The sequence below is a fragment of the Erythrolamprus reginae genome, chromosome 6 (assembly GCF_031021105.1).
Source record: "Erythrolamprus reginae isolate rEryReg1 chromosome 6, rEryReg1.hap1, whole genome shotgun sequence".
NCBI classification, from domain to species: domain Eukaryota; kingdom Metazoa; phylum Chordata; class Lepidosauria; order Squamata; family Dipsadidae; genus Erythrolamprus; species Erythrolamprus reginae.
The window spans coordinates 88,316,601-88,341,499 of NC_091955.1; the positions used below are offsets into that span (position 1 = coordinate 88,316,601).

Below are 24,899 nucleotides of genomic sequence, written 5' to 3' on the forward strand. Positions count from 1 at the left end.
AATATAAATGAAAGCGAAGAACATTATCTAAAATCCGGATGATAGCATTTGGAAAGGAGGTAGCGCAGGATGAATGATATGTACCAGAAAATAATTGGATGAATAATTTGAAAATTTTGTTTAATTTGACTAAGAAATTGGCATTTGATATTGTATTGTATTGTATTTTAATTTGAGGTATGTAAATTGGAATCTCTGCAAGGTGTGAAAAACAATAAAAAAATTATACCCAGAGAATATTTTATAGTGCTGTTGTCAGAGTGAATATCAAGGAGGATCCAAATAAAAGAGCCGGGGTGGCGCAGCAGGTAGAGTGCTGTACTACAGGCCACTGAAGCTGACTGTAGATCTGTAGGTCAGCGGTTCAAATCTCATCACCGGCTCAAAGTTGACTCAGCCTTCCATCCTTCCAAGGTGGGTAAAATGAGGACCCAGATTGTGGGGGCAATAGCCTAGCTCTGTTAAAAAGTGCTATTGCTAACATGTTGTAAGCCGCCCTGAGTCTAAGGAGAAGGGCGGCATAAAAATTGAACAAATAAATAAATAAATAAATATTATTTTACCAGGTAGTGAGAAAAGTTGCACTTGTTTCCTGCAGAGGCAACGGTACTGTGGCACACTCCCATGTTGTGGTTTTAGATTTGTAATGGACATAAACCAAAGGAACCTCGCATAACATTCATGTTTTCCTTGGCTGTTTATTCTGTAACTACCATTTCTATTTTTAACAGGACGGGAGCATCACTTGTTTAATTAATTCTAAAATGTATATTTTATTTTTTCCACAGAGCCCAAGGAAAGAAAACTTTGTATGCAATCCCAAGGAAGTAGAATATAGTGTTAGAGTGAGTGACATAAGCCAAAATCATCCAAATGATGTAGAAGACACACCTTGGTTGAAAGAAAATGATGCTGCCAATGAACACAACCCTACTTTTATTACGCAGGTACTGTTTCCTTCCATCTACACTGCTTAAAAAATTAAAGGGAACACTTAAACCACACAATATAACTCCAAGTAAATCAAACTTCTGTGAAATCAAACTGTCCACTTAGGAAGCAACACTGATGGACAATCAATTTCACATTCTGTTGTGCACATTCAACTTTGTACGGAACAAAATATTCAATGAGAATGTTTCATTCCTTCAGATCTAGGATGTGTTCTTTGAGTGTTCTCTTTATTGTTTTGAGCAGTATGCATGTGCATTTATTTATTATTTATTATTTAGATTTGTATGCCGCCCCTCTCCGCAGACTCGGGACAGCTCACAACAAAGTGAAACAATTTACAACAAATCTAAATTAAAGTTTAAAAATATTTTAAAAAACCCATTTTCTAAACAAACATACATACAGACATACCATTCATAAATTGTATATGCCCGGGGGAGATGTCTCAGTTCCTCCATGCCGTTTTCCCAAAAATAAGACCCTGTCTTATATATTTTTTGAACCCCAAAGTAAGAGCTTGGCCTTATTTTGGGGAAGGTCTTATTATCTTGCAATCTTACCTGATTTCCAGCTCTGTCTCCCTAACCCTAACAAGAGGACTAGCTGCACATGCATTTAAATATTTTGGGGGGAGGACTTATTTTCAGGGAAGAGTTTATTTTCAGAGGACGGCTTATTTGGGGGGGTGTCTTATTTTCAGGGAAACACGGTGCATAAATAAAGAGGTAGCTTTTTTAAGACTCTTGGTTATAATTTCAGTACTTTTTCATAAACTTCTATTGTTGGTGTGTTCTTTTTATTTTAATGATTTTAGAAATACTCTGCAAATTTTTGTTTGTTCAAAACTGAGTGCCTGTTAGGAAAACTAATCATATAGTAACTATAAGAGCCAGTTTGGTCTAATGATTAAAGCACCAGGCTAGAATGCAAAATACAGTGAGTTCAAATCCCATTTTAGCCATGAAAGCCAATAATTAATTTCATAGATTATTGCTCTATTGGGTCACTTTCTCTCAACCCAACTAACCTCACAGGGTTGTTGTGGGGAAAAATAGGAGGATGAAGGTGTGTTGGATATGTTCAGTGCCTTACTTATTATTTGAGTTATTATTTGTAAAAATAATAAAGACAGGATACAAATTAATTAACAAGGGTGCACTCAAGTACAAGAATGATACCAATTTTAAATATCCTTCGTATCGTTTCTCCTTTTCTTACTCTGAATTCTTCAGCATTCACAAGACTAAATAATTATAGTTCTCATAAAAAGTGCATAAATCTAAGGTCTAGAAAATCCAGTTTTTGCCACATAGTTTTGTTAACACCATTGTGGTTTTGAAACACAAAGCGTTTCTATTTAGTGCCATTAACATTTGCTCTTTAATGTTCATTTCACTGTTCTAGTTACCAAAAAATGAAGAAGAGCAATTCCCAGATCCTTTGGAGCCACAGGAGGAGATAAATCCTGAACAAGCACCTGAGAAACCAGAAGAACAGACAGGAGATAGTGATGCCAGGTACAGCAAAGGGGATAGTAGGTATTTGTAGCCAATCCTGCAAATAATTTAATACGGCTTCAGTCTTTGCATATGAAAATGTACTCGTTCTGATTTGGTAGCAGAGGTGGTATTTACTTACTTTCCCCACCTGTTCACAAATGTGAGTGTGCGCGCTCACAAGCGCCCCTTCCGTGCATGCGTGCGGCCTTCCACACATTCATTTTGTTCTCATGCATAACTTGCTTGCGTACATACGCAAGGCTTCAAAATGTGTTAAATAAAACGGCATAGCACCAGGGCAGGTGGGTAGGCACAAGTCACTACTACCAGTACTCCCAAACTGGCAGAATACCATCTCTGCTTGGTAGCCATCTCTGGGTGACAACCTCAAATTGAATTCAAATTCCCTCCTGTAAAAATCAGGTTAATCTGTCCACAGATCCCAGTTATAGGATCATATTAAAGTTGCACAACCTAGTGTTTCCTGAACATAAATTACGAGGGTCACCCAGAAAGTAATGCACATTTTTTTTCAACAATCAAACTTACACACAAGAAAGAATGAGGTTTCTTCTACACTCCCTATTTTTCCACGTAATTTATGTCCCGTTATATGGCCTTCCTCCAGCGAGACACAACGGCGTGTATGCCCTGTCAGTACCACTCCTTGTTCTGTTCACGAAGCCATTTCTGCACTGTGCAAATAACCTCTAATGGCCTCACCCTCTGTGCCCAGCGACTAACCGTATTTCTGTCGACTGCAGATTTTCCATAAACTGTTCACAAACGTTTGTGAATGTTCCCAACAGTTTCTTTCTCCGCAGTGAGAAATTCAATAACAACATGCTGCTTGTAACGTACATCACTTACTGCTGCAGCTACACTGCTGCTGCAGCTACACTGTCTGTATGAAGACACACAAAATTTACACACGCACTCCTGACAATTCAAATAATGTATATCTAAAGTTTCGCATTCGTACCATTATTGTAGGCTGAGAAAAAAAATGTGGTGCATTGCTTTCTGGGCAACCCTCGGGATACAGGAGTTGGGAGACCAGGCGAGCCAATTTCTTTGGAATTCCTGAAACCTTTCTCTGATAATCAAGCAGAGTTCAAAACAAAGGCGGATTTCTTTTGTTTGGTCCTCTCCCTGCTCCTCAGTCCTGTAAAGCATAAGCCAGCCTACTTCACAATCACCATTTTGTGTTACAGACTTTATTGAAAGGGTATATAGTATCGGTTAGCCTAATTAAAGGCTAGAGGAAATTCTAAACCCAGTTCTCCCCGCTCCCTCCAGCAGCCCCAGCAAGGAGGCCTCACTAATCAACCACAACAAGCTTGAAAGCAGCTCAGAAGAGAGCGAAAAAAGCAGGATTCAAGAGCCACGGGAGGATACGGTTTCTTCTCCATTCGAGATGCCAGCACAGACTTCAAAGGGAAACTCCGCAGCAGCAGGTTGGGTTTCCTATCCACAGATTGTCAAAACATGTCCAGGGGTTGCACTTACTCCTCCGTTTGCCCTTCTGGCTAATTTAAAAAAATGAAAAGTGGAAGGGAAGGGACCGAAGTCTTTTTCACAGACTGAAGTCTTTTTCACAGGTTTCTAGCCCTGCCTGAGGAGCCCAGGGTGGGTGTCTGGCATTTTAGCCAAAGCTTTGTCAGCATTGCAAAGACATCTAAAACAATTCAGCTAAATTATTTCCTACAAGAAGTTCTACAAGAACTTCTATACTACAAGAAGTTCTCTCTGGGGTTATTATTATGATTTATTATTATTTATTAGATTTGTATGCTGCCCTTCTCCAAAGACTCGGGGCGGCTCTTTGTTGTTTATCTGCTGTCAGTTCCTTTAACTGGAGATGCCAAAGATTTGGCCAGGAATTAATTGGCTACAGGGAAAGGACCCTACCACTTTCCTAGCATTTTTGATATAGCTTTATGTTGTTGGTTTTGATGTTGTTTTTAATTGCGTCCTCTTGAAGTACATGGTCATAGATTAAAGAACAATCAAGGAAGACCTAAGCTCCAATTGGTAACAGTAAGCCAAAGTTTAGTAGTTCAGTAGTAGTTCACTCATGAGCTATCTGGTACAAAGCAGTTGAAAAAACCTCCTCTGCATTAACAGAGTCTAAATCAGGGGTCTGCAATTTTGGCAACTTTAAGCCTGGTAAACTCCCAGAATTCCCCAGCCAGAAAATTCTGGGAGTTGACTTAAAATTAAAATTGGCTTAAAATTGCCAAGGTTGGAGACCCCTGGTCTAAAGGGTTTTTTCTTTAAATCCACAATCCCACTTCAGTGGAAAACGACAATTAAGTCATCGCCAACCTGGGCACCTTCTAGGTGGGTGAACTTCACAGTTGGATTCGGGCCGGTTCTATAGAACCAGTAGCTGGAATTTCTCCCCGCTTACCAAACCGGGAGCTATGGCTGGCTGGACACACCCCTGAACTGTCCTCCTGCACATGCACAGGCCAGTTTAACCCTGGAGTGAAGGGGGCGTGTGTGTGTGAGCATACCTTGTGCACGCCCGCAAAACCGCACCCTTCCGGCGCGACACTGAACCAGTAAGGGGGGTAAGTAGAACCCACCCCTGGTGAATTTCAGGGTTGAAAATTCTGGGAACTGGAGCTCATGCCCAGAAGGTTTGCTATACAGATAGTCCTCAACTTATGACCATAATTGGAACCAGAATTTTGGTTCCTAAGCAAGGCAGTTGTTAAGTGGACCATGTCCAGTGTTATGACCCTTTTTTAAAAAAATGTTAAGTGAATCTCATGGTGATTAAGTAAATTTGGCTCCTCCTGCAATTAACTTTGCCTATTGGAAGCTATCTGGGAAGGTTGATCACTGGGATGTTGCGACACTCTTAAACACATGACAGTTGCCAAACACCTGGGCTTTGATCATGTGACTGCAGTGAATACAGCCTTGCATTCACATGCTGCAATGATTGTGAGGTTGTAAGTGTGAGGACTGGTCATAAGAAACTTTTTCCGGTGCCATTATACAGTTGCTGCACACATGGTTATAAGTTGAGATGTTTCTCCCATTTAGGCTTTCTGGAAACAGTTTCCTTACAAGTGAGTTCAGTTCTCTTTAAATGATAAGTAATTTCCCCTAATAATTTCATACCGATGTTCAGGAGAATTTGTCATCAGTTTCAATATTTGGTTAAAACACTATTTGTCAGAAGAGATGCTACTTCTCTCAGCCTGTTTTTGCCTTGACATTAAGTATGGAAACTCCCACTCTTTTCTTCGATCTGACTGGGTAATCAGAGATTTTTGAGAAGTTTCTGACCTGCCCTATTTCCCCAAATATATATATCTACCGTATTTTTCGGATGATAAGACGCACCAAAATTTCAAAGAGGTGAATAAAAAAAAAGTTTTTGCCCTCTCTGGCATCTAGGAGCACTCGGCAAGCCTCCCCAAACCTCTGTGCCTCCTGTTTTTTGAAAAATGGGCCCGTTTTTCACAAAAATGGGCATTTTTGCTTTGCCCCAGTCCCCAGGAGCACTCTGCAGATCTCCCAAACTCTCTGTGCAATCCATTTTTTGCAAAAATGGGCCCGTTTTTCACCAAATGGATGGATTGATGGATGGATGGATGGATGGATGGATGGATGGATGGATGGATGGATGGATAGATAGATAGATAGATGATAGGTCGGTAGGTAGGTAGATGATAGATAGATAGATAGATAGATAGATGATAGGTAGGTAGATAGGTAGATAGATGAAAGATAGATAGAGAGAGAGAGAGAGAGAGAGAGATGGTAGGTAGATAGAGAGATAGATAGAGAGATAGATGATAGGTAGGTAGGTAGGTAGATGATACATAGATAGCTAGATAGATGGATGGATGGAGGGTGGGTGGGTGGGTGGATGGTAGGTAGGTAGGTAGATAGATGATAGATAGATGGTAGGTAGGTAGGTAGATAGATAGATACAGATAGATAGATAGATAGATAGATAGATAGATAGATAGATAGATAGATAGATAGATAGATAGATAGATAGATAGATAGATAGATGCTTTTCTTCTTTCCTTGGATTCTTGGATGTCAACAGAGATTTCTTTCTTTTCCAGCCCTGCTGGCTTCGGCTGAGACCATCCACGGCTGACCTCCCAAACCCGCCTGCGAAAAGACAAGGGATGCTGTACAGTCACTTTTATGAAATCTATGAAATTCATAGTTCCGATGCTTTTGTCCTTAGAGCATCATTTTTATCACGTTGTGGAAAACATTTATTCCAAGAGAGCTTTAAATATCCCCACCGTACCCTCAACCAATTCAAGAGTTCTTCCCGGCGTCACCAGCTTCCTGCTATCGCTGCTCTGTATTCATTCCATTCACACAATTGAGTCGTTTTCTTCCTCCTCCTCCTCTTCCACCTCGCGCCCCCTTCTGAACGGGTTTGAATTTGGAAGGATTCAGTTACAGTGGCTTCCTCCGGGGTTCTTTCCATGCTGGTTTGTTTTGCTGTCGACACCCAAACCTGGTTTCTTTCCAAAGCTTGATCATGTCTCATTTTCACTTTTTAATTAATCGATGCCACCCTCTATTTAAGATGTGCCATTTTAAAGAGAGAAAAAAATCATTGCAAAGTTAAGATGTGTCCTTTTTTGTTGTTGTTATTGTTGTTGTTCTGTAAGTACATCTCCAGTCAGATTGCAAAGTCAGTTTACTGCCATTCTGCTTTCCGCGTATTCACAAATGCTCGTATTTACTCCCGCCCCACTTTTTATTTTTATTTTTGGCTTCTTCTTTTTTTAAAACAAAAAGAAATGGAACTGGATGGACTGGGCTCTTCTTCCTGTGTTGAAATAGGGTGTATATATATCAAGAAGCAGGTATATTCAACCTCCAGTTAAGTCTGTGTACAAATGTAATTATGTTCATTGTGTATATATTATACAATGAGCACAACTAATGTAAGTATAAGAAACCCCTTATTATTGTTCAAAGGCAAAATGTTCATATCTCATTTCTTTTATATCATGTTATAAATAAATGTTGATGTTCTTAAGTTGTGGTGTGGATGTTATGTATCTAGCAATGAGAATCTTAACGGGAATTATCCTTTGACTCCTTTTGTTTTAATCTTGCTATAAGCTCATTACTCCGGGACAGTTTTATTTTTAAAAAACTACACATTTAAAACAACACGCAATCCAAGTAGCGAAAACAAAATCAAAATACGATAAAAATGAAAGAAGAGGTGCAAAGGGTGTTCCAAAGAGTCTATTCCAGGGGTCCCCAAACTTGGCAACTTTAAGACTTGCGGACTTCAACTCCCAGAATTCCTCAACCAACCGTGATCCTCATGTATCATTTACCTCAGAGGTCTTAAAACATGGCAACTTTAAGACTTGTGGACTTCAACTCCCAGAATGCTTCAGCCAGCCATGATCCTCAGGTATCATTTACCTCAGAGGTCTTAAAACATGGCAACTTTAAGACTTGCAGACTTCAACTCCCAGAATTCCTCAACCAACCATGATCCTCATGTATCATTTACCTCAGAGGTCTTAAAACATGGCAACTTTAAGACTTGTGGACTTCAACTCCCAGAATGCTTCAGCCAGCCATGATCCTCATGTATCATTTACCTCAGAGGTCTTAAAACATGGCAACTTTAAGACTTGTGGACTTCAACTCCCAGAATGCTTCAGCCAGCCATGATCCTCAGGTATCATTTACCTCAGAGGTCTTCAACTTGACAACTATGCTATACTGGCTGGAGCATTCTGGGAGTTGAAGTCCACAAGTCTTAAAGTTGCCAAGTTTGAAGACCTCTGGTCTATTCCAATATCTATAAGCAGGATGAAATCCTAAAGGTGGCTCCCTCCAAATTGGTCACAATTCTGATCACATGGTTGTGGAATTTTATTTCTTTTTATAAAACTTTTACCTTTTAATCTGTGAAATTATCTTGTTCATGAGGACAGAGATATTTAGTTCCTCTCATAGATAAATGCTACTGAAACAGGAGAATTAAGCAATTCCAAAATAATTGAAAGATTTCAAGGCAAAACAAGAAAAGTGTAAAAAAATCATAAACATTCAATAGCAATAGCACTTATACTTTCATAGTGCTTCGTAGTGCTTTACGGTTCTCTTTAAGTGGTTTACAGAGTCAGCATGTTGCCCCCAACAATCTTGAGTCCTCATTTTATCGACCTCAGAAGAATGGAAGGCTGAGCCAACCTTGAGTTAGTCAAGTTCGAACTCCTGGTTGTGGGCAGAGTTAGCCTTCAATACAGAACTCTAACCATTAACCACTTTGGTGTCAAACTTTTTAAAAGAGCAGCAATTCATCCCTTACTATAAAGTCCTACATGGCTTAGGACCAGATTACTTATGGGACCGTCTCCTGCCTCATGTATCCCAGCGGCCGGTCAGGTCCCAGAAAGTTGGCCTTCTCCAGGTCTCGTCAGCCAGGCAATGTCGCCTGGTGGGGCCTAGGAGAAGGGCCTTCTCTGTGGCAGCTCCAATTCTTTGGAATCAACTCCCCCCAGAGATTCGCACTGCCCCCACCCTCCCAGCCTTTGCATGCTTTCAAACTGATAGGTTAGCTGGAGCATGTAACAGGGGCTCACTCTGTCATGTAGTGCTTGGGTCTCAAACCGCCGGCCTTCCTACACATACACACCATAATTCATTCATTCATTAATTCTTTCTTTTTCTTTCTCTTTCTTTCTTTCTTTTTCTATCTTTCTTTTTCTTTCTTTCTTTCTTTCTTTCTTTCTTACTTACTTACTTACTTACTTACTTACTTACTTACTTATTTACTTATTAGATTTTTTATGCCGCCCTTCTCCTTAGACTCAGGGCGGCTTACAACATGATAGCAATAGCACTTTTTAACAGAGCCAAATAGGGAAACCATATTAATATCCAAATTAAAAATCATTGGATCAGTAAGATCAGGGGACACCAATTCAGGGTGTGGAGATCTAATAGAAGAGCGGCTATGAACATATGATGTGTCTGATTGTATGAAGGAAACCTAAACGCAAAAAAAGAAGAAAGGAATTCTGAACCAAAAACTGGACTAGGCTCATAATCTATCACCCATCTCCTCCAACTTATGACTGTATGACTGTAACTTGTTGCCTGTATCCTTAAGATTTTTATTAATATTGTTTCCTCGTTGCTTATTTGACCCCTATGACAATCATTAAGAGTTGTACCTCAAGATTCTTGACAAATGTATCTTTTCTTTTATGTACACTGAGAGCATCTGCACCAAAGACAAATTCCTTGCGTGTGTCCAATCACACTTGGCCAATATCCTATAAAACAAGACACAGTTTTGACAATGCTTTTGGTGGCTGTTGAAATCCAGTTAATTCACTTGAGAGTGGGCTTCATCCATTGGGGCCTTTTGATCTTCCACCTTTTTGCTTTATCAAAACCAGCATCTTTCCTGAATGTATTTATGACGGTTGAACTCAGATACAGTAGTCCCTCGCTATATCGCGCTTCACCTACTGCGGCTTCACTTCATCGCGGGTTTTCAAGAAATATTCGTGAGAAAAATCATTCGCGGATCTTCCCTGGTTCGCGGGTTTCTGAGGAAGTCGATCGGCAGATTTAAACAGCCCGCGGAACTCGATCGGCAGGTTTTTCAAAAAAAATATATCTAAAATTGTAAATACTGTATTTAAATACTGTATGTAAAATAAATACTGTGTGGGAAGGGTTTATAAACACTTAAAACAATGAAAACTTACCAAACAATTACAATATAAATACTTAAATAAGTACTATCAGTCGATAAATTCCCCATCGCGGATTTCACCTATCGCGGCCGGGTCTGGAACGTAACACCAGCGATAGGTGAGGGCTTACTGTATTGCAGAGCGAGTGCTTAAAACAGATCACCGATGAAGCCAAAGCGCCTGGCTATTCTTACGCAACGTGGCTGATGGCTGTGCACACAAGGAGCAAGCGGTCACCCCCCACCAAGAGAAGCCCATTGGGATAGGACCCACACGGTACAGATGTTCATGCTGTTCAAAACCAATTACGTCTCCTTCCATCTGGAGCCATTGTTCTGAGAGGGCTGGCAAGCGCCTTCCTTTCATATCCCTCACGCAAGCCGGCCCCAGTTAGAGATGGGGGAAAAAAAATTACGTTGGCTCATTATGCACTCGGGGATTATTGAGGTCCACAATGGTGCCGCTTCATTTACAGGACACACAAAGCTGCATTGTGTGTTCTTTATTAACAAGCGGAAAATCATTTTCAGATTTAATCATCGTTTGGCCATCTGATAACGCCGACTCCACTTTGTGTTTGCCAACAAGTCTTGACGGCAGTATAAGTTAGTTCAACAGCTCTTTATTTAAAGAGAGAGAGAGAAGGGGAATCCATTAGTAATTTATTTATCAGATCTATTCGTATCTGGCCTTTTCTTCAGGAAGTCAAGGTAGTATGCATTCATAGTCATTCTCCCTGGGTTTCCCATCCCCCCAAACCAGGATAATAAAATATAGCAATAGAGTGATCAACGCCTGGAATGCACTACCTGATTCTGTGGTTTCCTGCCCAAACTCCGAAATCTTTCACCTTAGATTGACTACAGTTGACCTCTCCCCTTTTCTAAGAGGTCTGTAAGGGGCGTGCATAAGCGCACCATTGTCCCTACTGTCCCATTGTCTTATTTTATCACTACTTATGTTATGCTTATACAAACTACTATCCTATAGTTGTTCAACAACTAAATAATAATATAATATAACATAACATAATATTGTTCTGTCGAGCTCTCTGGTAGAATCCTCCCGAAAAGGCACAGATACAATTTCAGACACACACACGTTTGAAAATTCAAAACAATGTTCTTTATACTGAAAATGCAAATAAACGAAGCGCTCTTTTTGTAAAGCAAAGAGCACTCGTCTCCAAACAAACTGGTAATTTGTACAAGTCCCTTATCAGTTCTGTGATACTTAGCTTGCAGCTGTGAGGCAATTCACAGTCCTTCTTCTTTCACAAAGTGAAACACACTGCTCTGGTTTAGTTTCAAAGCGGGGGGAAATCAGCACACCAAGGTCTAGGTCAGCAAAGCAGGCACGAAACACAACGATCAGATAATCCTCCACAATGGCCAAACCCACAGGCTGCTATTTATAGAAGCCTCACTAATGACCACAGCCCCACCCAACCACAGGTGGCCTCATTTTCTTTGATAATAATCTCTCAGTTGTTGCTGCCTATGCATCGCTCTCTGCATGCGTGGCTGTATCATTAACTCTTGTTCCGTATCCAAGGAGGAGCTAGATAATTGATCTCCTTCTGAGCTGTCTGCCCCACTCTCCTCCCTGTCACTCATGTCTTCTTGGTCAGAGGAGCCTTCATCATCAGATTCCACCGGGAGCAAAAGAGGCCTGCAGCATGTGGATGTCTCCCCCACATCCAGTCTTTGGGGCAGGAGCTGGGCCAGAGCTAACCACAACAAATATAATAAATATAATATAATATAATATAAAGTAGAAATTGTGATTAGCTCAAAAGTCTCTGGCATGACAATGGTATCAGATCAAGACAGCTAAAGTCCCAGCCATCACAACAACTGCTCAAATACTGTATGTAACCTGTTGGATTATCTCTCTCTCTCTCTCTGCTTTCCATAGCTTCAATTCCTTAGCAGGAAAATTGGGACAGTTATCTATTGAGGACAGAATTGTAAATAATTGACCTTTTTCATTTGATAGTTTTGGCAGATCAGGATTAGATTATTAACATCTGCAACATGACTAAAAAAGGGCTCCCTTGTTTAACTTTTCAGCTTCTTCCATTTATCCCACACAGCTGTTTACTAGTAGTAACTGTGGGTTTTATTGTTTCAATAACCCAAAAGCATCTGGAGAATGCAGCTTTAGAGCACATTAGCTGTGCAAATAGTCCACAATCTGCACCAGAATTTCTGTTGCTAATCAAGGTGTTTGCCAAGTGACAAAGTTTTCTCAACTATTTGGCACTATCAGCCTAATTTTTTAATTATTTTTTCCTTAATTTATAGGTTTAGTTAGGAGAATAGAATTATATTCAGTTCACTCAAGATTGAGGAGACTAATTTAAATGAGAGCATCTACAAGGGGGACCCATGAAAAGCGTGGTTACAAGCAGTGAAGGGCTGCAAAAAATGTTTACTACCACATTGTGGGCGTGGCTTATTTTGTGGGTGTGACTTGCCAGCCATGTGACCAGATGGGAGTGCTTGACAATCATGTGACCAGGGTGGCTTAAAGGTCATGTGACTGGCTTAAAAGTGGCCAAATTGATGTCACTCGTGTGAAGAGTTTGGGTTAGGGTGCCTGGCCTCTCCTTGTCTCAAAGAGATACAATTTCCCAATCTATTTACTATTACTGAACATCCAAAATATACTATTTAATTCTATGTATATATGCCATATGTGTGCATACATAGGCACACAAAAATATACATTATCTATTAGTATATAAACTGTATGTGTACACACACACGGCTCTTCTAAAACTATACACATTGAACCTCATTTATTGTGATAGAAAAACCCAGAGCCCAAAAGGGAGAAAAAAAGAAAAAATTCAAAATTTTTCTACCGGTTCTGCGTACCTGACCCAAATTTTTCTATGGTTCTCTGTACTTGACCATACCCGTAGGAGCCCATCATTGGTTACAATTATTGCTGCGGTCTTCTCTTCCAACTCCTGTAAACGTCTCTGGCTTGAATCCTTCTTCAGTAACCTGCTGGGACTTCTTTTTGGAGGTTTTTAAAAAGCCTCATTTCTCTTGTTTTCACTTATGAGATTCCTGCACCACACTTTCCCCAAATCTAGAAGTTAAAATAAAGTACAATTTTATCTTCTAATCTGCAGTTGCTCTTTAATGCCAGCAACCCATAACATGGGGCAAACAAAAACCAGAGAAAACATAGCATACTGTTACAGAAAGACCCCTAAAAGTTACAATACTCTGTAAAGGCATTATTTTTAAAAAATCACTGTGATCTCATGTCGGATCTGACATTGTGTAGGTAACAATGATTAAGTGTTGGATAAGAAAAATGAAACACAAAAATTCTCTGGAAAATAAATTTATTCTATTAAGCCCTGTGGCATTAACAGTTACGTTTACACCTCTCCTGCAAACACCTGAACGGCCCCCACCCTCCTTGTCTTTCGCAAGTTACTCAAGACCCACCTATATCGCAAGGCATGGGGGAACTAAGACATCTCCCACAGGCTTTTTATATTTCATGTTTGGTGTGTATGTGCTGCATGGTTTTTAATTATTGGGGTTTTTATATATTTTTATTATTAGATTTGTCCCATTGTTATACTGTTTTATTACTGTTGTGAGCCGCCCCGAGTCTTTGGAGAGGGGCGGCATACAAATCTAATAAATAATAATAATAATTTGGTTCCTTCTAACAGACAAGAAACAGAGATGATATCCCAGACCAGTGATGGCAAACCTTTTTTTCTTCAGGTGCCAAAAGAACGTGAGTGCATGGCATTACATATGCATGAGTGCCCACACCCATAATTCAATGCCTGGGTAGGGCGAAAACAGCTTCCTTCACCCCTCGGAGGCTCTCTGGAGGCCGGAAATGGGCCTGTTTCACAACTTCTGGTGGGCCCAGTAGGCTCATGTTTCGGCCTCTCCAGACTCCAAAGGCTTCCTTGGAGCCGGGGGAAGGTAAAAACGCCCTCCCCTATCCCCCCAGAGGCTCTCTGGAAGCCAAAAACGCCCTCCCAGAGCCTCTGTGCGAGCCAAAAATCAGCTAGCCAGTACACACGTGCATGTTGGAGCTGAGCTGTTCTGTCGAGCTCTCTGGTAGAATCCTCCCAATAATGCACAGATACAATTTCAGACACACACACGTTTGAAAATTCAAAACAATGTTCTTTATACCGAAAAATGCAAATAAACGAAGCACTCTTTTTGTATAGCAAAGAGCACTTGTCTCCAAACAAATTGGTAATTTGTACAAGTCCCTTATCAGTTCTATGACACTTAGCTTGCAGCTGTGAGGCAATTCACAGTCCTTCTTTCACAAAGTGAAACACACTTTGCTCTGGTTAAGTTTCAAAGCGGGGGAAAATCAGCACACAAAAAGTCAAAGTTAGTAAAGCAGTCACGAAACACAACGATCAGATAATCCTCCACAATGGCCAAACCCACAGGCTGCTATTTATAGCAGCCTCACTAATTACCACAGCCCCACCCAACCACAGGTGGCCTCATTTTCTTTGATAATAATCTCTCAGTTGTTGCTGCCTATGCATCGCTCTCCGCATGCGTGGCTGTATCATTAACTCTTGTTCTGAATCCAAGGAGGAGCTAGATAATTGATCTCCTTCTGAGCTGTCTGCCACACTCTCCTCCTCCCAGTCACTCATGTCTTCTTGGTCAGAGGAGCCTTCATCATCAGATTCCACCGGGGGCAAAACAGGCCTGCAGCATGTGGATGTCTCCCCCACATCCACAGTCCTTGGGGCAGGAGCTGGGCCAGAGCTAACCACAACATGAGCTAGGGCAACTGCTCACGTGCCAGCAAATATGGCTCCGCATGCCACCTGTGGCACCTGTGCCATAGGTTCGCCATCACTGTCCCAGGCTGTTTTATTTGCCAGCTTTGTAGTCGTATCAAAGGTCCTAAACCAGGGATGGATTCTAACTTACCTCACCGCCGGTTTGCTTCCTCCTGCGCTATGTGGCCGTCTGCATGCGCAGTGCCAAAAATTCTCAACTCCCTCCCCAAAAAGCTGAAAAAAAGGTAGTGGCGCATGAACAGTGACGGAAAGTTAGTTTCTGCACATGGACAGAAGAAAAAAACAAAAAAAAGCCGCCCCGAGTCATCGGAGAGGGGCGGCATACAAATCTAATAAACTATAACTATAATCCCAAAAATTAAAAGAAAAATCCAAGAGGGTGGCGTCCATGGACCGGCACTAGCAGAACTGGTTCTGTGATGCCATTGGGACATCACCAGTGATTTGCTACTGGTTCTATAGAACTGGTGCGGACCAGGAGGCCCTCACCTCTGCCCTAAACCCAAAATATTGACCTTTCCTATCCTGAGTCTGAAGAGAAGGGCGGCATAGAAGTCTAATTAATAAATAAGTCAACTGAATTTCCTGCATATAGAAATATTTGTTTGTTTGTTTGTTTGTTTGTTTTGTCGGGTACCTATTGATAGTATACAAAGATATAACAATGTTTATAAACATGATACTAGTAAGAGAGAAATATTAGGACAGGGGACGGAAGGCACGCTGGCGCATTTATGCATGTCCCTTACTGACCTCTTAGGAATCGGGCAAGGTCAAAACTTTACTCTAAGGGTTAAGTTTTGGGAGTTGGGTGATGATACTACACAGTCAGGTAGTGAGTTCTGTGCATCAACTATTCGGTTACTAAAGTCGTATTTCCTGCAGTCGAGAGTTTGGAGCGGTTTACTTTAGCTTTGTATCTGTTGTTTGCTCGTGTGTTGCTGTGGTTGAAGCTGAAGTAGTCGTTGACAGGAAGGACGTCGTAGTAGATGATTTTAAGGGCTATGCTTAGGTCGCGCTTAAGGCGACGTACAGTAGTTCTAAGCTTTCTAAACCTAGGATTGAAAGTCTAGTTGCGTCGGGTATTCTGTTGTGAGTGAAGCAATGGAGGGCTCTTCTGATAAAGTATCTCTGGACATTTTCTATAGTGTTTATTTCCGAAATGGGGTGTGGGTTTCAGACAGATGAGTTGTATTCAAGGATTAGTCTGGCGAAAGTTTTGTATGCTCTGGTTAGTAGTGTGAGATTGCCGGAGCAGAAGCTACATAGGATTAAGTTAACAACTCTTGAAGCCTTTTGGGGGATGTTGCTGCAGTGAGCTTTGGCACTTAGGTCGTTCGGTTGTCTGTAAGGTCTTGTTTATTCAGCTTGTATTTGGTGTTCTGATTCTTTTTGCCAATGCTTTGGCCTATATGGAAAACCAAAGAGAAAAGTGTGTATTGGAGGAAGAACAGACAGACGGACAGAGAGACCTCTTTAAAAGCTGGTTGCTATCACCCAGAAGTAATTCAATCTGAGCTCATTTCCAGTTTGTGCACCAAGTGGATTAGGGAGTTTGAAGCAAAAGCTGGAAAAACTCTGGAAGTTGATGGGAGTGGGGGGGAGAATAGAAAGTGCACAGAGGGGCCCTAAGCTCTGGGCTGTTTTTTTTTTTTTTTTTCAAAAGCAATGGCAGCTGCTGCTTTCCAGCAGTTTGCCCCCTCCCCCTACAGCTTTTGTTCTCCTGCGGTTTACGATTGTCCCCCAGAGTTTGAGAAATGAAAGCTGGCATGCCTTGATGGCATAGGAATGCAGATGGGGTCCTGGAAGGGGCGCTTTGCAAAAGCTTTGGGAAAAGGCACAATAGAAAGAAGTGTGTGTGTATGTGTGTGTGTTGGGACGCTAACTTCAGCCAGGAGCATCAGGAGCTGACGAAAGAGTTTTTGTCACAGATCCCACATTAACTCCTGCAGAGAGGGACTTGGGCAGGGGGGAATTCAGCAGGTCCTGACAGGTTTTGGAGAACTGGTAGTGGAAGTTTTCAGTAGTTTGGAGAAGCGGCAAATACCACTTCCAGCTGACCCCATGGTGGGGAAGGAATGGAGAGTTTGCAATATCTTTCCCTTTGGGAATGGAGTTTTTGCAATATCCTTGTCCCTGGAATGGGGAGGGAATGGAGTTTTTGCAGTATCCTTCCCCCTGGAGTGGAATGGGGATGGGGATTTTGCGGTATCCTTCTCCTGGAGTGGGGTGGAAATTGCGATTTGCAGTATCCTTCCCCCAGGAGTGGGGTGGGAATGGAGTTTTTGCAGTATCCTTCCCCTGGAGTGGAATGGGAATGGGGATTTTGCAATATCCTTCCCTTGGAGTGGGGTGGGAATGGAGATTTTGCTGTATCCTTTCCCCCAGGAATGGGGATTTTAATAATAATAATAATAATAATAATAATAATAATAATAATAATAATATTAATTAGATTTGTATGCCGCCCTTCTCCGCAGACTTGGGGCGGCTTTTGTTTTTGCAATATCCTTTTCCTGGAGTGGGGTGGAAATTGCGATTTGCAGTATCCTTCCCCCAGGAGTGGGAGGGAATGGAGATTTTGCAGTACTCTTTTCCCCAGGGATGGGGTGGGAATGGAGATTTTTGCGGTATCCTTCCACCCTCACACCATGCCCACAGAACCAGTGAGGGGGGGGGAATTTGAATTTCACCCCAGGACGTGGGATATCGTTCGGACTATGCATGGGAACTGCACAGCACAGTTGACCCAAGAAGAAAAGCAGTTGTTATCTTATGCCCCATTCTTTCTTAAATGTTTGCTTGCTTGCTTATTTAAATATTTATTTATAGTGTATCTTGCCTTTATTATTTTTACAAATAATTTAAGGTGGCAAGCATATCCAACATACCTTGTCTTCCCCACAACAACCCTGTGAGGCAGGTTTACCTGAGAGAAAGAGATTGGTCCAGTCACCCAGCTGGTTTCTTGGCTAAGGTGGGACTTGAAGTCAAGGTCTCCTGCTTTCTAGCATGGTGGCTTAATCAAAGTCTGTGAGGGCTGGAAATTGAGAAATACTGAGGAAAAAAAGATGGATACCTTTGAATTAGGGAATTAATGATAAATTACTAAAGAATATGTCAGACATATTTATGATAGTTTCATCTTCTGGCATGATTTATTCCAATGTTTCTGAATCTTGGCCACTCTACAATGGGTGACCTTCATTTCCCAGAATTCCTTAGTCAATATACAGGTAGTCTTTGAAGCCTACCTATATTGGCTAGGGGATTCTGGGAGTTGAAATCTACAAGTCTTCAAATAACCAAGTTGGAAGGCTTCTGGTTTAGGCCATTTATCAACCTGGGGCACTTTAAAAGTGTGGTGGGCCTCAACTCCCCAACGGAATTCTGGGAACTGAAGTCCACATCGATTGAGTTCCCGAGATTGAGCAAGCACCAGGTTTGAAGCGACCGGGCCCTACAGGATAGATAACACGCACGCATGCGCCTTCCTCCCCTTTTGGTTCGCGAGCCCCTTTCGAACCCTTTTGTCTGCAGGCGGACTCCATACCGCACACCCGCAAACCGCAGAAAGAAAGCCACGCCTCCTCGTTGGGCCAGGCTCCTCCTTCTCCCCCGCCCGCCCGCACGTACACGTGCGCGCGCTGGGCTGAGTCTCCCTGGGCAGGAGCGGCGCGGTGACTCCCAGACGTCATGGCGGCCGAGCTGAGCGACATGGCGGAGCCGCCCGCGGTGCCGCCGCCGCCTCCTCCTCCTCCTTCCTCTTCCTCGGCGTCGCCCTCAGGCGGAGACGCGGCCGAGAACGAAGCCGCCTCCGCCTCTTCTTCCTCCTCCTCCACCTCCGCGGCGGGCGTTGAGGCCGAGCCGCCCCCGCCAGCGGCGCTGAACGGCGAAGGGGCGGAAAGCATGTCGGAGCCCAGCCCGGAGAGCGCCAGCCAGGCCGGCGACGACGAAGAGGAGGTGGACGGCGACGACGAGGAAGAGGACGACGAGGACGAGGAAGACGGCGGCGACGACGCCGAGGACGAAGACGAGGAAGACGAGGAGGCCGAAGCCGGCAGCAGCTCGGGCTCCTCCAGCGGCTGCTGCACCGACGACGCCCGCTCGCTCAGCCCCGGCGGCAGCGAGGCCGACGTCAAGGGCGGCTCGGGCGGGGCCTGCGCGGCCGCGGGCGGAGAGCCGGGCGGCTCCGGGGGCGGCGACGGCGGCGGGGACTCCACTGAGGCGGCGGCATCGGCAGCAGAAGCCCCACAAGCGGCGTCGGTGGCTTCGTCCGAGGGGGACGCTGGCGGCGGCGGCGGCGGCAGCAGCGGCGGCGGCGGAGGCGCCTCGGCCGGGGCTGACGAAGGCTACGGCACGGGCAGCGGCGGCGGGGGCGGCAGCAGCTCCTGCAGTGCCACGTCGGGCGGCCGGAGGGGCAGCCTGGAAATCTCCTCCGACGGGGAGCCGCTCAGCCGCATGGACTCCGAGGACAGGTCGGTTGCCTGGCTGCCCTCCGGGGTTGCGCCCCTTTCTTTCCCTCTTTGGGGGGGCGGTTGTATACACCCTCATGTGGGGTCTAGGGCGTCCCTCGACAGGCAGACCCCCTTTTTAAAAAATGAAAATATAATCTTTATTGAAGATAAATGGGGTGTGTGTGTTGAAATACACCAGTGTTTCCCAACCTTGGCAACTTGAAGATATTTGGACTTCAACTCCCAGAATTCCCCAGCCAGTGAATGCTGGCTGGGGAATTCTGGGAGTTGAAGTCCAGATATCTTCAAGTTGCCAAGGTTGGGAAGCAGATATCTATACAAATGCACGCTGCTAAAAAAAACCACAATAAAACTAAATACTTTTATATAACTATAAAAGTAAATCAAACTTCTGTGGATTCAAACCATCCATCTAGAAAGCGATGCTGATTGACAGTCAATTTCACAGGCTGTTGTGCAAATGGAATAGTTGTGCAAATGAAATATTCAATGGGAGTATTTCATTCATTCAGATCTAGGATGTGTTATTTGAGTGTTCCCTTTTTTTTTTTGAGCAGTATATAAATTTTGAATACACAGTTATAAATCAAAATACACATATACTGTATATATAAAAGGAAAGAGAGCTAAAGAGAAAGGGGGGGAAAGTTGGTGAAAGAAGAGGAGAAATAAAAGGGGAAAGAAAGAAGAAGAAACAAAAGAAGTTCATATTTATAAATTTATCAAGTCTGGTAGATGGTGTCAACTTATCTCTTGACCAGATTATGAGTATAGATAGTATAAAACCCTTTTTTAAAAATAATGACCCACTTTCTCTCCACGCCCCCTTTACAAACCCCCAACCCCAAATTTGGCTTTCCGTTGATCCCCCTCTTGTACCCCATTTCAAACTTGGGTGGGTTTGAAATCCCCCCCCCCCCAATTATAGTTGAATGAGGTAATTCATAGTCTCCTTTCCCAGCAAGATCCCATTAAACATCTAAATGTGTGTCCATCAGGGCTGGATTTATTCATAGAAAGTGAGTTTGTGCGATGGATGAACATTAGTTTTGTTTCTGAACAAAAGGGTAGGTGCCTGAGTATGGTATTTTGGGTGAAACCTTTTGGTTTTGTGGGCTTTTACACAAATAACTGTTTTTTTAAAAAAGGATTTCTTTTTTTAAAAAATTAGTCCATATGCTCTTTAGTTTTTAATGGTATTTGTATTCAAGTAGAGCAGATGTAAATATTAGATGAAAAAGTCATTGGGATGATTCATACCGCTGTATACCGCTGTTTCAACTTAAACCTGTTCTCCATTTAGTTACTAAAACAATAGCACATTATCCAGTGGGAGTTGGATTTCAGCAGGAATTGCAAAAGTTTTTGGTGCTGCTGTGGTTCCTAAAAAGTGGTTCAGTAGAAGGGGAGACATGAAATACACCAGTGCAGAATTTAAAATCGCTACTTAATTGCCTTGCTGGGTTTGTGACATACAGGTTGTGATCAAGCATACAGCTTAAAGGCAGATGTAATTCATCCTAAAAATTGCCAGGCTATTTCTGGTTTTGGGTCTTGCCATATAATCACATAGAAAATCATGGTGAATGTGTAGCTTCTGGGAAAGTTCTGAGATAGTACAGTGGTCCCTCGATTATCGCGAGGGTTCCGTTCCAGGACCCCTCGCGATAATCGATTTTTCGCGAAGTAGCGGCGCGGAAGTAAAAACATCATCTGCGCATGCGCGCCATTTTTTTTCATGGCCGCACTGTGCAGATGGTGGGGTTTGCGTGTGGGAGGTGGGGAAGACCCTGGGAAGGTTCCTTCGGCCGCCTAGCAGCTGATCTGCTCGGTAGCGCAGCAGCAGCGAGGAGCCGAAGATTGGAGTTTCCCAGCCGCCCACGCAAAGGGGAAACCCCATCTTCGGCTCCTTGAGCTACCGAGCAGATCAGCTGCTAGGCGGCCGAAGGAACCTTCCCTGGGTCTTCCCCGTGGCCTCGGATCCTCGCTGATGCCCGCCCGCCGTTTGCCGCTCGCCTCGTTCGCCGCTCGCCTCGTTCGCCGCTCGCCTCGTTCACCCGCCTCGGGTTCACCCCCCGCTCGCCTCGTTCACCCCCCGCTCGCCTCGTTCGCCCGCCTCGTTCACCCCCCGCTCGCCTCGTTCACCCGCCTCGTTCGCCACTCGCCTCGTTCACCCCCCCGCTCGCCTCGTTCGCCCGCCTCGTTCGCCACTCGCCTCGTTCACCCCCCGCTCGCCTCGTTTGCCCGCCTCGTTCGCCCCCCCCGCTCGCCTCGTTTGCCCGCCTCGTTCACCCCCCGCTCGCCTCGTTCACCCGCCTCGTTCGCCACTCGCCTCGTTCACCCCCCCGCTCGCCTCGTTCGCCCGCCTCGTTCGCCACTCGCCTCGTTCACCCCCCCGCTCGCCTCGTTCGCCCGCCTCGTTCGCCACTCGCCTCGTTCACCCCCCGCTCGCCTCGTTTGCCCGCCTCGTTCGCCCCCCCCCGCTCGCCTCGTTTGCCCGCCTCGTTCACCCGCCTCGTTCACCCCCCGCTCGCCTCGTTCACCCCCCCGCTCGCCTCGTTCACCCCCCGCTCGCCTCGTTCGCCCGCCTCGTTCACCCCCCGCTCGCCTCGTTCACCCGCCTCGTTCGCCACTCGCCTCGTTCACCCCCCCGCTCGCCTCGTTTGCCCGCCTCGTTCGCCACTCGCCTCGTTCACCCCCCGCTCGCCTCGTTTGCCCGCCTCGTTCGCCCCCCCCGCTCGCCTCGTTTGCCCGCCTCGTTCACCCCCCGCTCGCCTCGTTCACCCGCCTCGTTCGCCACTCGCCTCGTTCACCCCCCCGCTCGCCTCGTTCGCCCGCCTCGTTCGCCACTCGCCTCGTTCACCCCCCGCTCGCCTCGTTTGCCCGCCTCGTTCGCCACTCGCCTCGTTCACCCCCCCGCTCGCCTCGTTTGCCCGCCTCGTTCGCCACTCGCCTCGTTCACCCCCCGCTCGCCTCGTTTGCCCGCCTCGTTCGCCCCCCCCGCTCGCCTCGTTTGCCCGCCTCGTTCGCCCCCCCCGCTCGCCTCGTTTGCCCGCCTCGTTCGCTCGCCCCGTTCACCCGCCGCTGTCGGGACACCCCCCACCCCAGTACTTTGAATCCCGCCGCTTCTGCTGGATACGGGCGATGGGGGGGCGAGCTGCCACAGCCCTGGCTTCCGCGCCGCTGGTCCCACCCACCGCCCGTATCCAGCAGAAGCGGCGGGATTCAAAGTGCTGCGGTGGGGGCGGCTTTCGGGACAAGCCGTGCACAAAGGCCGAGGCGAGGCTGAGCAGGAGAAGCCAACCAGCGAGGCGGTGGGCTAGGAGCCGCAGGCGAAAGGAGCTCGGGCATCGGAGCGCGGCGCCAGGCATTGTTCTCCGGACCCCGCCCGCTCAGCCCGGCTGCTGGATTCAAAGTGCTGGGGTGGGGTGGGGCTGTCAGGACAAGGAGCGAGGGGGCTGCGAAGGGGCGCACGCGGCAGAGCTCCGGCGGAGGAGAGGTGGCGGGGAGAAGCTCTCTCTCCCTCCCCCCCCCCCGGAAAAAATAAAGCAGCCCCAGCCAAAGACGCCCAGCGAGAAAGAGATCTCCGAGCCGGACTTGTTGCTTCTGCCTGCCAAGAGAGCCGGGCGTGGGCAGCAGCCGAGAAAAGTCGGCGCGGAGGTCTCTTTCTCGCTGGGCGTCTTTGGCTGGGGCTGCTTTATTTTTTCCGGGGGGGGGGGAGGGAGAGAGAGCTTCTCCCCGCCACCTCTCCTCCGCCGGAGCTCTGCCGCGTGCGCCCCTTCGCAGCCCCCTCGCTCCTTGTCCTGACAGCCCCACCCCACCCCAGCACTTTGAATCCAGCAGCCGGGCTGAGCGGGAGGGGTCCGGAGAACAATGATTCAAAGTGCTGGGGTGGGGTGGGGCTGTCAGGACAAGGAGCGAGGGGGCTGCGAAGGGGCGCACGCGGCAGAGCTCCGGCGGAGGAGAGGTGGCGGGGAGAAGCTCTCTCTCCCCCCCCCCGGAAAAAATAAAGCAGCCCCAGCCAAAGACGCCCAGCGAGAAAGAGACCTCCGCGCCGACTTTTCTCGGCTGCTGCCCACGCCCGGCTCTCTTGGCAGGCAGAAGCAACAAGTCCGGCTCGGAGGCCTCTTTCTCGCTGGGCGTCTTTGGCTGGGGCTGCTTTATTTTTTCCGTGGGTGGGGGAAGAGGGAGAGAGAGGTTCTACCCACCACCTCTCCCCACCGCATCACGTGGGTCGCGTGAACGTGCTACATACATACAGTACTGTATTGCATAGGAAGCCTAGGAAGACGAGGCGACACCGGCCGCCGTCGAGATAGAGGAGGAAGCGGATCGGCGCTCCGCCCCGCCAGGGTTCCTCTCCATGAGGGTGTTCGCCGAGCTGCCCGTCTTCAATTCGCCGTCTCACCCGGGCTCCCGATCCTGCTAGGCGGCGGGGAGACTCGGCGGGGAGCGCGCGCGTCAGGGACCCAGAGCGCCCTTGTGGCCGCCCATTCATGCTGCTCCGTCGCTCGCCATGCCGGTTTCCCCTCAGGAGACGCGCCTGAGTGGCCTTTTTGCTGTTCCTCTCAAGAGTTCTTGCGGGGGAAAAGCCGCTAGCCGGCTTTCGGAGCTCCTCCGCCATCACCCGGCTTCTGGTAGAAAAAAAAGAGAGAAGGCTTCTACCAGAAGCCGGGTGATGGCGGAGGAGCTCCGAAAGCCGGCTAGCGGCTTTTCCCCCGCAAGAACTCTTGAGAGGAACAGCAAAAAGGCCACTCAGGCGCGTCTCCTGAGGGGAAACCGGCATGGCGAGCGACGGAGCGGCATGAATGGGCGGCCACAAGGGCGCTCTGGGTCCCTGACGCGCGTGCTCCCCGCCGAGTCTCCCCGCCGCCTAGCAGGATCGGGAGCCCGGGTGAGACGGCGAATTGAAGACGGGCAGCTCGGCGAACGCCCTCATGGAGAGGAACCCTGGCGGGGCGGAGCGCCGATCCGCTTCCTCCTCTATCTCGACGGCGGCCGGTGTCGCCTGGTCTTCCTAGGCTCGCCACCCTCCCACGCGCTCCCGAGGCCGGCGGGGAGATCCTTCATGCCCCTGCCCGCCGTCCCCGGCTTCTGGTAGAAGCCTTCTCTCTTTTTTTTTGTGCGCTTGGCGAGGAAAGGCAGGCGGGGAGGAGGCAACGGGGCCAAAGGTGGCCGAGGGAAGCTCGGCTGCGGTCGAGAGAGGAACGGCTTGGGCTCGCCGCAAGAAAAAAAAGAGACAGGCTTTGAGTTTTGGCTGCGGGGGGAGGGAGTTAGGAAAGTCCTACGTACTTCTCCCCCCGCAGCCAAAAACTCAAAGTCTGTCTCCTGCCGCCCGGTTTAGCCAGGACACGAGCGGCGAAGTGACACCCCGCCCGCCCACGCTGTTGCCAGCTCCGCTTCCCAGCTG

General features: G+C 46.5%; 2 protein-coding genes and 1 long non-coding RNA gene across 17 annotated transcripts in view; 2 read left to right on the forward strand and 1 right to left on the reverse strand.

The window, feature by feature from the left end:
• The window catches only part of PLEKHA5 (pleckstrin homology domain containing A5), a 278,548-nt gene extending 271,060 nt beyond the window's left edge, over positions 1 to 7,488 (forward strand). For 7 of the 12 annotated variants that reach the window (XM_070754322.1, XM_070754324.1, XM_070754314.1 and 4 more), the window contains 4 exons: positions 789 to 947; positions 2,359 to 2,471; positions 3,753 to 3,910; positions 6,548 to 7,488. In XM_070754322.1, coding sequence (XP_070610423.1) covers positions 789 to 947; positions 2,359 to 2,471; positions 3,753 to 3,910; positions 6,548 to 6,582 — 465 coding nt within the window. In that variant the 3' untranslated portion in view covers positions 6,583 to 7,488. The remainder of the gene's footprint in view (positions 1 to 788; positions 948 to 2,358; positions 2,472 to 3,752; positions 3,911 to 6,547) is intronic. The other 5 variants (XM_070754313.1, XM_070754316.1, XM_070754317.1 and 2 more) reach the window with 1 other exon arrangement.
• A 2,756-nt stretch (positions 7,489 to 10,244) lies between these two features.
• Positions 10,245 to 15,571, reverse strand: LOC139168738 (uncharacterized). Its single transcript, XR_011559385.1, has 3 exons — positions 15,142 to 15,571; positions 13,069 to 13,288; positions 10,245 to 10,806 (listed from the first exon to the last, which is right to left on the reverse strand). It is a non-coding gene; the product is annotated as an uncharacterized lncRNA (long non-coding RNA).
• A 3,027-nt stretch (positions 15,572 to 18,598) lies between these two features.
• The window catches only part of AEBP2 (AE binding protein 2), a 70,994-nt gene continuing 64,693 nt past the window's right edge, over positions 18,599 to 24,899 (forward strand). The window contains exon 1 of one of the 4 annotated variants that reach the window (XM_070754336.1): positions 18,599 to 19,489. In XM_070754336.1, coding sequence (XP_070610437.1) covers positions 18,708 to 19,489 — 782 coding nt within the window. In that variant the 5' untranslated portion in view covers positions 18,599 to 18,707. The remainder of the gene's footprint in view (positions 19,490 to 24,899) is intronic. The other 3 variants (XM_070754338.1, XM_070754337.1, XM_070754339.1) reach the window with 3 other exon arrangements.